Source organism: Anser anser, assembly GCF_964211835.1.
Source record: "Anser anser genome assembly, chromosome: 1".
Lineage (NCBI taxonomy): Eukaryota > Metazoa > Chordata > Aves > Anseriformes > Anatidae > Anser > Anser anser.
In genome coordinates this window covers 44,346,891-44,359,101 of record NC_139720.1, presented here as the reverse complement: position 1 = coordinate 44,359,101, position 12,211 = coordinate 44,346,891, and the positions used below count along the sequence as shown (strand labels likewise).

The 12,211-nt window shown below is 39.2% G+C and overlaps 1 protein-coding gene across 1 annotated transcript in view; it reads right to left on the bottom strand.

The window, feature by feature from the left end:
* Positions 1 to 11,560, bottom strand: part of GUCY2C (guanylate cyclase 2C) — a 48,380-nt gene extending 36,820 nt beyond the window's left edge. The window contains exons 1-7 of the mRNA XM_083844763.1: positions 11,156 to 11,560; positions 10,124 to 10,236; positions 8,656 to 8,723; positions 5,615 to 5,830; positions 3,493 to 3,614; positions 2,580 to 2,676; positions 530 to 644 (exon numbers count right to left, since the gene is read on the bottom strand). Coding sequence (XP_083700889.1) covers positions 530 to 644; positions 2,580 to 2,676; positions 3,493 to 3,614; positions 5,615 to 5,830; positions 8,656 to 8,723; positions 10,124 to 10,236; positions 11,156 to 11,366 — 942 coding nt within the window. The 5' untranslated portion in view covers positions 11,367 to 11,560. The remainder of the gene's footprint in view (positions 1 to 529; positions 645 to 2,579; positions 2,677 to 3,492; positions 3,615 to 5,614; positions 5,831 to 8,655; positions 8,724 to 10,123; positions 10,237 to 11,155) is intronic.
* Positions 11,561 to 12,211: the final 651 nt, after the last annotated feature.

The window sequence follows — 12,211 nt, the reverse complement described above, 5'->3', positions numbered from 1 at the left end:
AAATAATTTTAAAAAAGTATTTCCTAAAGAAAAAAAACCACTGTTTTCTGAGAATTTGAAAAACTAGAATGTCCCTGGGCAGAAGCAGTAATGGTTGCCACCACTTAGGTATATCTGCAGACAAAAATCTGATCTTTCCATGCTCACATCCTTATTACAGCTATAGATCTTCCTTCAGTGATGTTTTCCAGTTACATAAGATTGTCAGTCACCCAGAAGTGGAGTCAGAAAGTTATGTACCTACAAGTCTCCCCCAAGTCCCACGAACATGACACTTGCAGAACATATGAAAAGCTTGACTAGTACTTCACAAAACAGGAATATGAGATCCTGAATATTTGCCTTATGACGTTGTATTTTTATATAATTGCAGCAGAATGAAATGTCATGTATATATGTAATATATGTAATAAAATATCGGCAAAAAACACGATGAGGGATGATTATACTACATTTTTCGTTTTCATTTCCTAGTGCATGAACATGAATGAACTGAAGGCAATAACCAGATATAAAATAGTGTGGTTACCAGGCTGGTGTCCACAATCTTTGCAGTACTTAAGCTGTGATTAGCTGGTGGCAGAGTCAGGACAAGTACATTCTGCATGTAACGGGCTGAAGTGTTGTTTCTGAAGTATGTGTTCCTGCAAAGCAAAGTGCAAAACCCCATGAGTCAGCAATATGGGCAGTGGTAACCATGACAGAATCATTCTACTTTCCCCTTTAAACTACTGTTTAAAACAGTAGTTACATAAATAAAATTTCATCATAGACAGAACCCTTCACATTGTTCATTCCCTCATGCCAGCTTCTGTGCTTACATTAAAAGGTAATACCAAAGAGATCTGGCAATCTGAAACACTGAGCCTGCAGTGAATTATTGTTATTACTGTAACTGTTTGGTTTCTGTCCTGTTTATTTCCTCCTTCCTGGAACCTACAGCACTGGAATTTGTAGTTTCTTTCTGTTATTGTGCATGTTTCTGACCTGTTCTGCATTCTTTTACATGTTCCTCTAATTTTGATATTTCCTGCTAGAATTGATCACAGCAGGAGTTGCACTAAAAACATTTAGGAGGAGGGCATAAAACAACTAGAAAGATACAGAGGGCAGCTTATTGATTTGTTTAATTCAGTGAGATAGGAAAATTGGGGGAAACTATGTGAATTTGAAAACTGTGGTAGAACAAGCAGGAAAGGTTGTAGCTTTCAGGTGTCTTTGGTTTCATCATCCTGACAGGGCATCTGAAGTGCCTCCCAGACTGGCAACCACTGGATTCACGTATTACAGAGGAATTTAGCAATGCATATTAATGTCAAGTGGCAGCATCTGTCACTTCTATAGCTAGACGGATTAAAAACTCACTGTGTATGAGCATTCTCTAATTATTCATGCTTGATAATCCTTTTATTTATTTCAGTAAGTACAGTGTTAAGAGCTTTTGGAGACCACAGGCTCCACTCCTTAGCCATCCAGTGAGATCCTGACTACACAACCCTGTCCCTGCCTTCCTCTGAGTCTTATGACTTTTACAAATCCTGGATAATTTCAAAGTACTTTTCATTCAGTTTTGGACTGAACTAACCAGATGGAACGGAACCTTCATTAGAGTACACCAGACTGGATAATTGTGCAGAATCCCACCTCCCCTGAGGGAGGCTTAAACACTGCGTGTGTTCTGGCTGCAACAGGACTCAGATCTGACAAACATTTAAATTCATCACTTCGTCTGAGGGTCTTGACACCTGTGGAAACATAGCACCTTGCCTACTGTCTTCTCCTATGGCTCAAGCCTGGATCTAACATATGTCTGCATTTTGTTTCTGTTTTACAGAGATGAACATGGTTTGAGATATTCAGGAAAACCAGAGGGATATGTAGCAAATTTAAGGAGGGCAGCACATAAGATGGTCTGAGGCATCTGGGCATACCAGAGGATAAATGTAACATCAGAAAAATCTGGGCATGGTTTTGGGCAAGGTCAACTAGCTTTCTCCCAGACCATGAATTCCCGAGGTAATTAATAATAGAAAGATTAAATTGAACAACAGAATAGTTAGGCCGAATACTAAGGAACGTCTCTGAAAAGTTAGAGTTATGTAGCTATAAAGATGTTGCTCATCAGAAGATACAACTGTACCACCCTTTTAAGTTATTTAAAAAGGAGTAAGTAGATGCTAGAAAACTATACTATGAGTCATTTACATTATTGTCTGGTTGGATAGATTTTATGAAAAATTTACAATCTTCATGTGAACAGCTCATGACCATTCCAACTTTGGACTCTGTGATTCTCTCACAGCTTCCTGCACTGAGTCCGTAGGCTGAAGTTAACCCTACTTGCTCTGGTCACTGCCTTAGAAAAATCTCACATGAACTAAATGGGATGTTGTAGAGGATGTGCCACGATTTAAACATGAAACAACTTAGATAGAGGGCAAGATGAGAGGAAAGGCAATGATGGAAAATATTTTGTGGTAGCATTTTTTCAACAAAACAGTTCCACACAGAATATTTCTATTATCTCTATCCTTCAGCAAAGTGCAGAGAAAAGAAGAAAAGCAAAAGTGATACTTTACTTGAAGAGATCTATCAGGATGATAATGATGTCCTTATCCACGGTCTCTGTCCCTAGGTCTCTGTTGATGTCAGCTGGAGTACCACACATGATGATCACTACAGATTGAGCAAAAATGGAGAGAAACCGGTGAAAGATATAGGTTAGAAGGGGACATTCACCTGCTCCCTGGTGCCTGAGTGGCAGGCAGTGTAGCAGTGCTGGGCTAAGACACATTATCTGCGCTGGGCTGGGACCATCTGTAGTAAGATGGGGATATTTGAGGGAAAGTCAAGTGGTAGAAGGTGCCCCAACACCTGGTCTATTTTACGTCTGATTGTACCAGAGCACCGCCATTATCTCACTCAAATAAGCAGTAGCAGTTCTGATGTAGTACAGGCTACTGAATATGAAATTTTCTAAGTCAAATGGCATTCAGGTAATAGTTTGGTTTACTTATCGCCCTTGTACTCACTTGGCCTGCTGATGCCTGGTGCTTAGTCTTAGTAGAAGATGAGGTATTACTCATCTGTTTTTCTAGTTTAGATGGATCACTTCCAGAAGAAGTGCCCCTTGATGGCACAAGCAAGGCCCAGATATGTATCAGAGGAATGGTAGCGAACTAAGCATTCTTGTAATATCTAAGGCCTTGCTTAGGAAGAGTTGTGATTCCTGGATTTCCAAATCTTTCACAAACAGAGCATGTAGGAAGACAACATCATACCTAGGTGGGATAATTCATCCCAGAAGGCCTCTGGGATAGGGAGAGAATTTGTGCCATCTTACATTTGCACCCACGTGACACAGTATGTGTGTGCTTCTCTGTGGAAAGACCATCCTTAAAACGTAACTAAGAGGTCAGTCTGATTTCCAGGGAAAAGAAAATTGCCTGCAGGGGAGAGTGCACCCTCACACTCTCACACACACACCCTTACCATTGCTTTTCCGATCTGGATCTTTCACAACTTTTTTCAGCTGCTCTGGTGTCCTCAATATGTCCTTGAACTTCAGTTTTTCAGAGAAGTGTGTGACTCCAGCGTCTAGCGCATTCATGTACCTGATAGATTGCAGGGAGCACAGATATTGTCAGAAAATGGCCAACTCCTAACATTTGCGTTATGCTTTTTCTCCTAAATAAGTCAAAATGCTAGACAGGCTATTTACAGTACACATTTTTTTGTAAGGCAGAATGGAGCATTTTTATCTGCAACAATAACAGAGAAAATCCTGTTCTTGCTTCAACCCATTGTGTCCGAGAAGAGATATTCTGTCTGAAATAAAGTTGATGCAGAGGGAAAAAAAGAAGAAATTTCTGTGTTTTTAAACTGTTTAACTTTTGATTTAGCAACACTGAGATCCCTGTCCTATAAGATACTAATATCTTTTGCTCCCCACTGTTTTCAGGAATAGAATCATTAATCATTAATTTGTAGGAACATGTGGTTAGTTGAGACATGACTTGATTTTCCTGTCACTATAGGCATTCATGTGCTTTTATACCCACAAGGGACAATTAGCCCATGCAGTATAATTTATGCTTTAGCAAAAATGGATTTTTTAAATTAGACAATCAAAAAAGCAAGCTGACAGTTTCTATTAAAGTAGAATTAGATGCATTTTACAGCTGTATTAGAATGAAAAAAAAAAAAGACAATAAAATGGGCAGAAATTCAAAATTAATTTTAAAATTTTTGTTAATTCAACATTTAAGAAAAGGAGCTTGAAGATTTCTTAATTTATAACTAAGCTCATGAACAGAAGCATTAATGAAGACCAGGTAAGAAACACTTGGAAAACTTATATACATTAACTTGCCTGAAAACTATTAAACCTGTGGGACTAAAGGGATTTAGCTGAAGTATGTGTAGTACATTAGCAATTATAGCTACAAACATGGAGAAACAGGGATTGTGGTAGCAAATGAGTGAAGTACATTCATGTTTCAAAGCATCAAAGAGAAGTATTCATAGCAATTACATCACATTATCAAGTTGCTGTCCATTAAAAAGAAAAAAGGAGGAAACAATAAAAATTCCTAAATATTCACAAAACAGTGAATTGGGATCAGATTTTAGATCCCTTAATTCAGAAAAAAATAATAATATATATATATATTTTAATTTTCCTTACAAGATACTCTGTAAGTAAGATATTTATCACTCTGAAGCCAATACATTTGTAAATTTTCCTTAAAAATCTGTAACTTCCTCAGGTTACGAATTGGAAATATAACAGCTATTTCCATGAATTCTTGTCAGCCTTCAAGCTACATTTATAAAATTGGCAGGAGAAGCAAGCAAAGTATAACGTAGCAGATTTTTAAAAAATAAAAAAAAAAATCAGAATTTTATGTCCTAAAATTGGAAAAATAATAATCCACATGAACTGAAAATCAAATAAGAGTCCATAAAGGAAGAGCAGTGGTAAGTGTCAGTATATGAAAACATCTACTTGATTAAAATGACATTTGGTATCAGGCAAGAAGAAAACCCAGCATTCTCAAGAAATATCACAGGCTGATGTTTCAGGTCGCAAAGGAAAATCTGTCTCCTTTGCTCCAAAACCGGTGAGAGCATAGCTTCAACTCTGCAGTTACTGGGGGTCATGCTGTTCAAAGAAAGATACAGTTTGAACTTTGGAAATGTTTCAGAGAAACAATAGTGCTCACAGATTGAAGCAACGAATGTAGAGAAACATTACATTATAAGACCCCTGACCTAAAAAGGCATCTATGGAGACCCCGATGGAGACTCTCATGTCACAATATTTACATCAAGAATGGAGTAAACATGTTTTTGCAGCAAGGATAACTTTGGGGCTACACTGTCCATAGGAAGAGAAACGGTTTGAGAATACTTAAAAGTAGATAGAGTGCAACATTCGGACATGCAGTCAGCTCCACGATGTAATTCATCTTTCCCTTCTCTCATTCCCTGATGTCAGTAAGGCACCTCTCAGCACATAGGACTTCAAGGACAGCCTGTAAGAACCATGCCTGAGGACAGAGATGGAATTTATCAAGTTAAAAGCTGGGACAGAGTTGGATCTGGATCTTACCAGAGACATTCCTCAGAGTTGTCATTCTGCTTGTAAATGTAGGTAGATTCCCAGGTGCTGGTTTTGAATGGCAGCTGGAATTCATTCCAAAAAGAATAGAAGAAGTCATTCACTTTCCTGGCTGGGGTCAGAAGGCGGGTTAGGTTTTCTTTGAAGTCACAGGACAGTCCAAAACTCCCTACAGAGATCAGAGGCAGGCTCAGTATTGTTTCAACTCTGAGGGGAGAGACAAGAGGACAGGTCTGAATGTATTGCTGTTGCATCAAGGCATCTGCCACATGATTTCTATCCCCAACTCCCTCTCCTCTTGCATCCTGCATTAGCTTAACCTAAAACAGAAAGCTCCTAAAGAACACAAGCAGATTTCAAGGTATTGGCACTGCAGAGCCCTGTTGAATGGAACCATGCAGCTTCTCCCACTGTCCCTAATTCCCTGCACAGCACAGACGTTCCTCATCCAGCCCCTTTGGGTACCATGCACCATTTCAGCCCAAGGGCTATGATGGGACTCCAAGAGCTCAAGAACCTATCCAGTTTTGCTGCCAGGCTCATGTCAAGGATGAGGTGTTGTCTGTCTCAGGAGCTGGTTTGTAAGGGATATGTTTATTTTCAACAATCTACCCAACAGCTATGAGATCATCTATATGACGTATTCTAAGGGCTAGGCTAGAAAAACAAAACACAAAAGGGGGGCATAGGAGTTATTTCAAGGAAAACTCCCCGCTTATTGTGTGACCCTGTTGATACAAGAAGCCGTACCCTTTTAGCAGTTTCTCAAGTAATTTTTTTGCCAACCTACACGTGACAATCAAATCTTTGGTGCCTGTAGTCACACCTATAGACTGATCACAAAATGTATTTACAAATCTGAGCTGCATGCTCAGGACATATAAAGAAGCCCAAAAGTCTTGGTAATGTTGTGAAGTCAGTTTTGGATGAACAAGAGGATTTTGTTTCTTCTCTGATCTGTGATTGGTGCCAAGTAGTTTTCTGCCCACCAATATAATTTTTAATATGGCATGGATTTTATCTCTTTATTGCTGTAATGCTGGAGGGTGAGGGCTTAGCTGCCATAAAAAGAACTTTACTCCTACAAATCAAAGGAAAAGTCTTTTCACTGTATTTTAGGAGTTGGAGAGCAGCAGCAGTCAAGGAGACCAAACAAGGCAGCCCTCTGCTAGCAGCGAATATGTAAAACACTGGTATTTTTTGTCCAGACAGACAAACATTTGGATAAAAGTATTTTCCTAGATGCTGCAATCTTATCAGACTAAACTCAAAATATTCTCATTCCTTTATGTGAAGTGTTTTTTATGACAGGCAATATTGCCTGTGAAAAGCATCATCATTGTTGGCATTATTATGACAAAATTTTATTTTTCAGGTAAGGGCCACTTACTTAATAACAGGGCTTATAGTTGTTGCAACAGAAATGATAGACAATAATGCAGACATAAATGATGTAACAAGTAATGTCAGGGAGATTTCACTAATGAAATGGGCATTTTTCTGGTTGACTTAAAGTGCTGTAAAGTAAAGCATTTGTTTTGATTTGCAAATGCATTGCACAGTGGGCAAAGCTGGCTGCCTTATTGTTAGTGCTCTTCACTACTTTGCATAAATTTCCACTACTCATACTTTTTACTGTATACTGGTTTAACTGTGCCAGAGTCCAGGAAAAAGACTTTGGCATTATTCTGGGCAGCTCTATATCCAGCAGATTAAAATAAATAAAAAAATAAAACACTTAAAGTTAGGAGGCACAATGAATAAAATGGGGCATGTTGCATAATATTTTATCATGGTCCTGTACATAAGAAAGACTTTATTATTTTGATTCTTCTATAAATCAATAGCATGTTTTCACTGGAAATATTGACCTAACTTCTGGTCATCCCGCCAAAGGAAAAGTATAAAGTTAAAAGCTGATAAAGCTTGAGGTAAAAGATTCCCAATCTTGTGAGTATTTCTCATCGAAACCAAAAGGCTACCAAAGTTTAAAGAGGGGAGAGTGGTTCACATGGGTAATGATATTGATTGGTACATCGTGACTGATGTTACACAGAATCACAGAATGTTAGGGATTGGAAAGGACCTTGAAATATCATCTAGTCCAATCCCCCTGCTGGAGCAGGAGCACCTAGGTCAGGTCACACAGGAACGCCTCCAGGTGGGTTTTGAATGTCTCCAGAGAAGGAGACTCCACAACCCCACTGGGCAACCTGTTCCAGTGTTCTGTCAGACATGTTTTTTTGTTTTGTTTTGTTTTTTTTAATTAATTACGCTAAGGCTACAGAGATTCAGCTCATGATTTTCCTAATATGTGAAAATTAACATATTAACTTATAATATAATAACATTATATTAATATATAATATAATGTAATACAATATATACAGTATATGATATATATTTAATATACAATACACATATAATTGTTAAGTTATGTTATGTTATGTTATGTTATATGTTATATGTTACATTATGTTATACAGAATTACACAGATCCATGTGTAATACACTAGTAGAGAGAATAATTCTTCAGGAATGTTTTCTTAGACAAGAGTTAGGATGAAACTGGCTGCTCCCTATATAAACACTATTCACAGAAGATAGTTGGGGTTTTTGGACCTTCTCTTGACACATGAAACTCAAGCCCCTCTCTGCAACTGAAAACCCACCCAGACGGACTCCTGTTGCTGTAATGTCTCAAGCCTCAAGCCTCAAGCTAACATCTCCCTTTCATGCTGCAGTTGTTGACAAGTTATATCCTTTGAGCTCTTTAATAATGAACCAACTGTCAGCAATTAGGAACGTTTACCTTCTAGAGAAGAGATTGCATCAATGGGCTCTGGGAAGGGATTTTCTTCTCCCTGCCAAACACAGTGGCTATGCATAACAGTCTTACTGCCTTGACTGTATGCATCAGTGTCTCACATATCCCAAACCCCAGTGTCTCTGCTGTCTTGTGCACAAAATAAATTTGTTCAACAGTTGATAGCTTTCACATCACAGTACTGGAGAGAGGGGGTGCTACTTACGAGACCATTTGGTAGGTGGCATAAGTGCAAGCAGGTCCTATGACAGCACAGCCAAGAGTGCCATTATCCTGCAAGAGATCAGAAAAGGTCAGTAGTGGGGACAGTGTATGGGACTGGCAGAGAAGTGAATGGAAGATTGAAGAGAACTTTAAGATTTAAGAAGGATTCCCAGAATTTACCCTGCAATAGCAAGGACAGAGTAGGAAAGAAGACATAGGAAGGTAAAGAGAACAAACCTAGAATGAAGGAAGGAGGAGTCACAGAGAGCCAAGAAAAGACTGAGGACAGAGTAGTGCCTGTGAGAGTGTGACCTTCACTGAGAGAGAGAGAGCAAATTACGATTAAAATGTCATAATTGTTGCAAATGCGTATATGAAATTAGAGGCCAAGGCAGTGCTTGCATTTGCAGCGGACAGAGGGATTGGAATTACATGATACTGTGAATCGGGAAAAAAAAATAGTTTTATGTACATATGAAGCTTGTATAAAAAAAATATATATATACATATATATATATATATCTTTGAATAACCACTGAAATTAATGAGGCCTGACCAGTTGCTTTGTGTGTCATGAGGGACTTTGTCTTAGCAAAGACTACAGCATGTGATTATATATTGTTAGATGTGAGAATTCATGTCGGATTGATAAAGCCTCACTGAGAGATGACAGTTATTTGACATGAGAAAATCCACTGAAACACAGTTTCTTGAATATCTTGTAAAATACCAGTTCTAACTGAAGCTTTTCCCACCGCTAGGGTATTCACACATTTTCTCCCAACCGATGTCTCTGATTTCTAGTGAGAAGCAAGCACACAGTTCATCTTTGCCCTCTGGGCATAGTTACATATGTGTTTCATTGGTATTGATGCCAGGCTAATAGTCCCTCTGTCTGCATGCTCCAGCTGTCACACAGCTCTCTCCTTCATGCTGGCACAAGTATTTGTGTAACCTGATGGAGAACCACATCAGGGAACTGATCCATTTGGAAATAGGCACCAAGTATTCCACTTGGGCAGTTTGAGTGTTTGGATTGTGTTTTTTTGTTGCTGTTGTTGTTTGTTTGTTTGTTTTTTAATCGATTACTTTGGTTAAGTGGCCCCACAAAGAGCTGTGCAGATACAATGGCGGTGACAACTTAAGGATGGAAAAAGTAGCTTGAAGCAGGTGGCTGCTCTATCTGGCACTGCCACCAAATGTCTAATAACAGCCGCTGGGAGGCATTAATAGGGTCTCTCTCTGTATTTGATTGCTCGTCTTCACAAAATCTACAGGAATATCTTCTTTGAAAACTTTGCCTGTCAAGTTTGTTTGAAATTAAACAACAGGTTCAAAAGTTAATATGGAAAGACAGACATACAAGCACAGATGCATACATACTTACGCATACATGCAGACACACATAAACGCAAAAAGATAAAGTCTTATCTTCTTAGGAAATCAACCTAGAGAAGCCTGGTACTCACATAGATTTGCTTGATGAGTTCCACACCTTCACAGGTGCTGGTGCGACAGCCTTGTGAGACATACAGCGATGATTTGAAGTGGTGGAAGGTGGCACTGACAGTAACATTTTCTCCTGAAATGCAATGTAAAAGTGAAGAGCCTCAAGAGCTGGAGATAACCACTAAAAATGGTATCCTTCTTGTGACAAATCTGTGTAGTCTAATGCTAGGATGATTTCTGTTCCAAAAAGCTACCAGAAAGCCCACCTACCTGACTCCCATTACTTAGGATGAGATAAAGAGTTTGCTCCAGCACTGACCGCTGGTTGTTAGTACTTTCAGTACATACTGTTTTTAGTGTTGGCCATTATTAGAGATACCACTTTCCAATAAAACTGGACAAAACGTCTGCAGCTAGGGGACAGAAAGGGAATCATTTCTTTGGAACCTCTTTGTCCCGAGATATTCTGGAGATTGACAGTAGGTTGGTGATACTGAAAGGAGAGGTAAGGTATCAAACAAATAAAAGATCATCTGCAGTGACTCTAAATGAGGGAAAAATATATGGGTGGCAGGCTCTTCACAATTTTAGACATAATGTGATCAACGTATGGGGTCAAGGGATTAAATTCTTCTCTGAGTCTACAGGCTAATCCGGCCAAGAGAGAAAAGGATCTCAGTTTTCATGTCATAATCAAGCAATTATGAAATAGGATGAATAAGTGCTAGGTGTTGAAGCGAAGGCATCTAAGTTATTGCACTGGATGGATCTCTGGTCTTGTCTGATCCATGTCAGCAATTCCCATGTTCCCAATTCCTACTGAAAAGCATGCAGAAAAAGTCTGCCCAGCTATCATAAAAGCAAATATAGTTCTGCCTATCTGTAGAGAGCTTCTTTTTTTACAGACGGAGGCCATTACTTCTATAAGATCTACATACCATGAATGGAGAACCAAGGAGCCTGTCTGACAACCAGTTTGCATAGAAAGCTATGGCAAAAAGTCTAAGAAGAAATCATAGTGGGAAAGAGATTACCCATGCCCATTGCCTTACCTGTCATCTGCAATTCTTCTTGTACTGTTGTCAAGGCTTCCTCCACAGCTGATGTCAAATTTTCAGCAGATGATGGGAAGTCCGAGTCAGCCATGAGCATCACATTGATCGCATAATTCTTGTTGCTACACTTATTTGAACCAACTTGCTTCAGCAGGTGAAATGAGAGAAATAAAGGCCAAAGGGCCAGACCCCAAATCCGTTGCTTCATTATTGCTCAGTTTAGACCCATTGTGAGTGTTCTCTCTCTTCTTTTTCTCTTCCAACCCTCTTTCTTCCAGATACTCTACATCGACATTGTTTCTGGCTATGACAGAAAAAGATTTCCACACTGTAGATTCAAGGACAGGCTGTATTATCCTTCTCAGGCACTTCCCCGTCCCCTTCTCTTCCTTCACTTCTTGCCCATCCCTCCGGTGTCCTAGGTGGCACTTCTGTTTGTGAAAAACTAACAAAAGCAGAACTCAGGGAAGGAGAGAGGCTAAAGGTTGCTGTGAATGTTTGCTCATGGAAAGGCTGAAGCTGTAAAACTGAAGCATTACTCGAAACCTTGCCTGATAAGGGCACTAAATTTTCATCACAGTGATGAGCTGAAAGAAGGAAGGGGAGGGGAAAAATGGACCATAAAAAAAAAAAAAGACTCTTTAAATAGAAATAGAATAAATATAATAGAAGGTACATTAAAGCCTAGAAGAAAACGGTTGCTTACTACATGTTTGCATTGTTCTACATCTCTCATTATATTGCCGTAACATCTTTGCTGGCTTGGCTCATAAATCAAGGGTATATTTTGTTCTGTGATAAGCTATCAATTCATTCCTTTAGCTTTTACCATCACTGTACTTTTCTTGTGCAAGGCAAAAATGTCTGCCTTGCAGTCCTCAAGAGTGAAGCCTTCATTTCTATTTACAGAATAGACTCAGCACAAAGCTTATCCACTAGTACTCACCTAGCATCGCACACCAGAGTGTCACAGGTCTGCCCCTGATACATTGCTCCCAGGCAGCACAGACCCATCTCAGACTGGCGGGACCAAAATCCAAATTGCAAATGGCA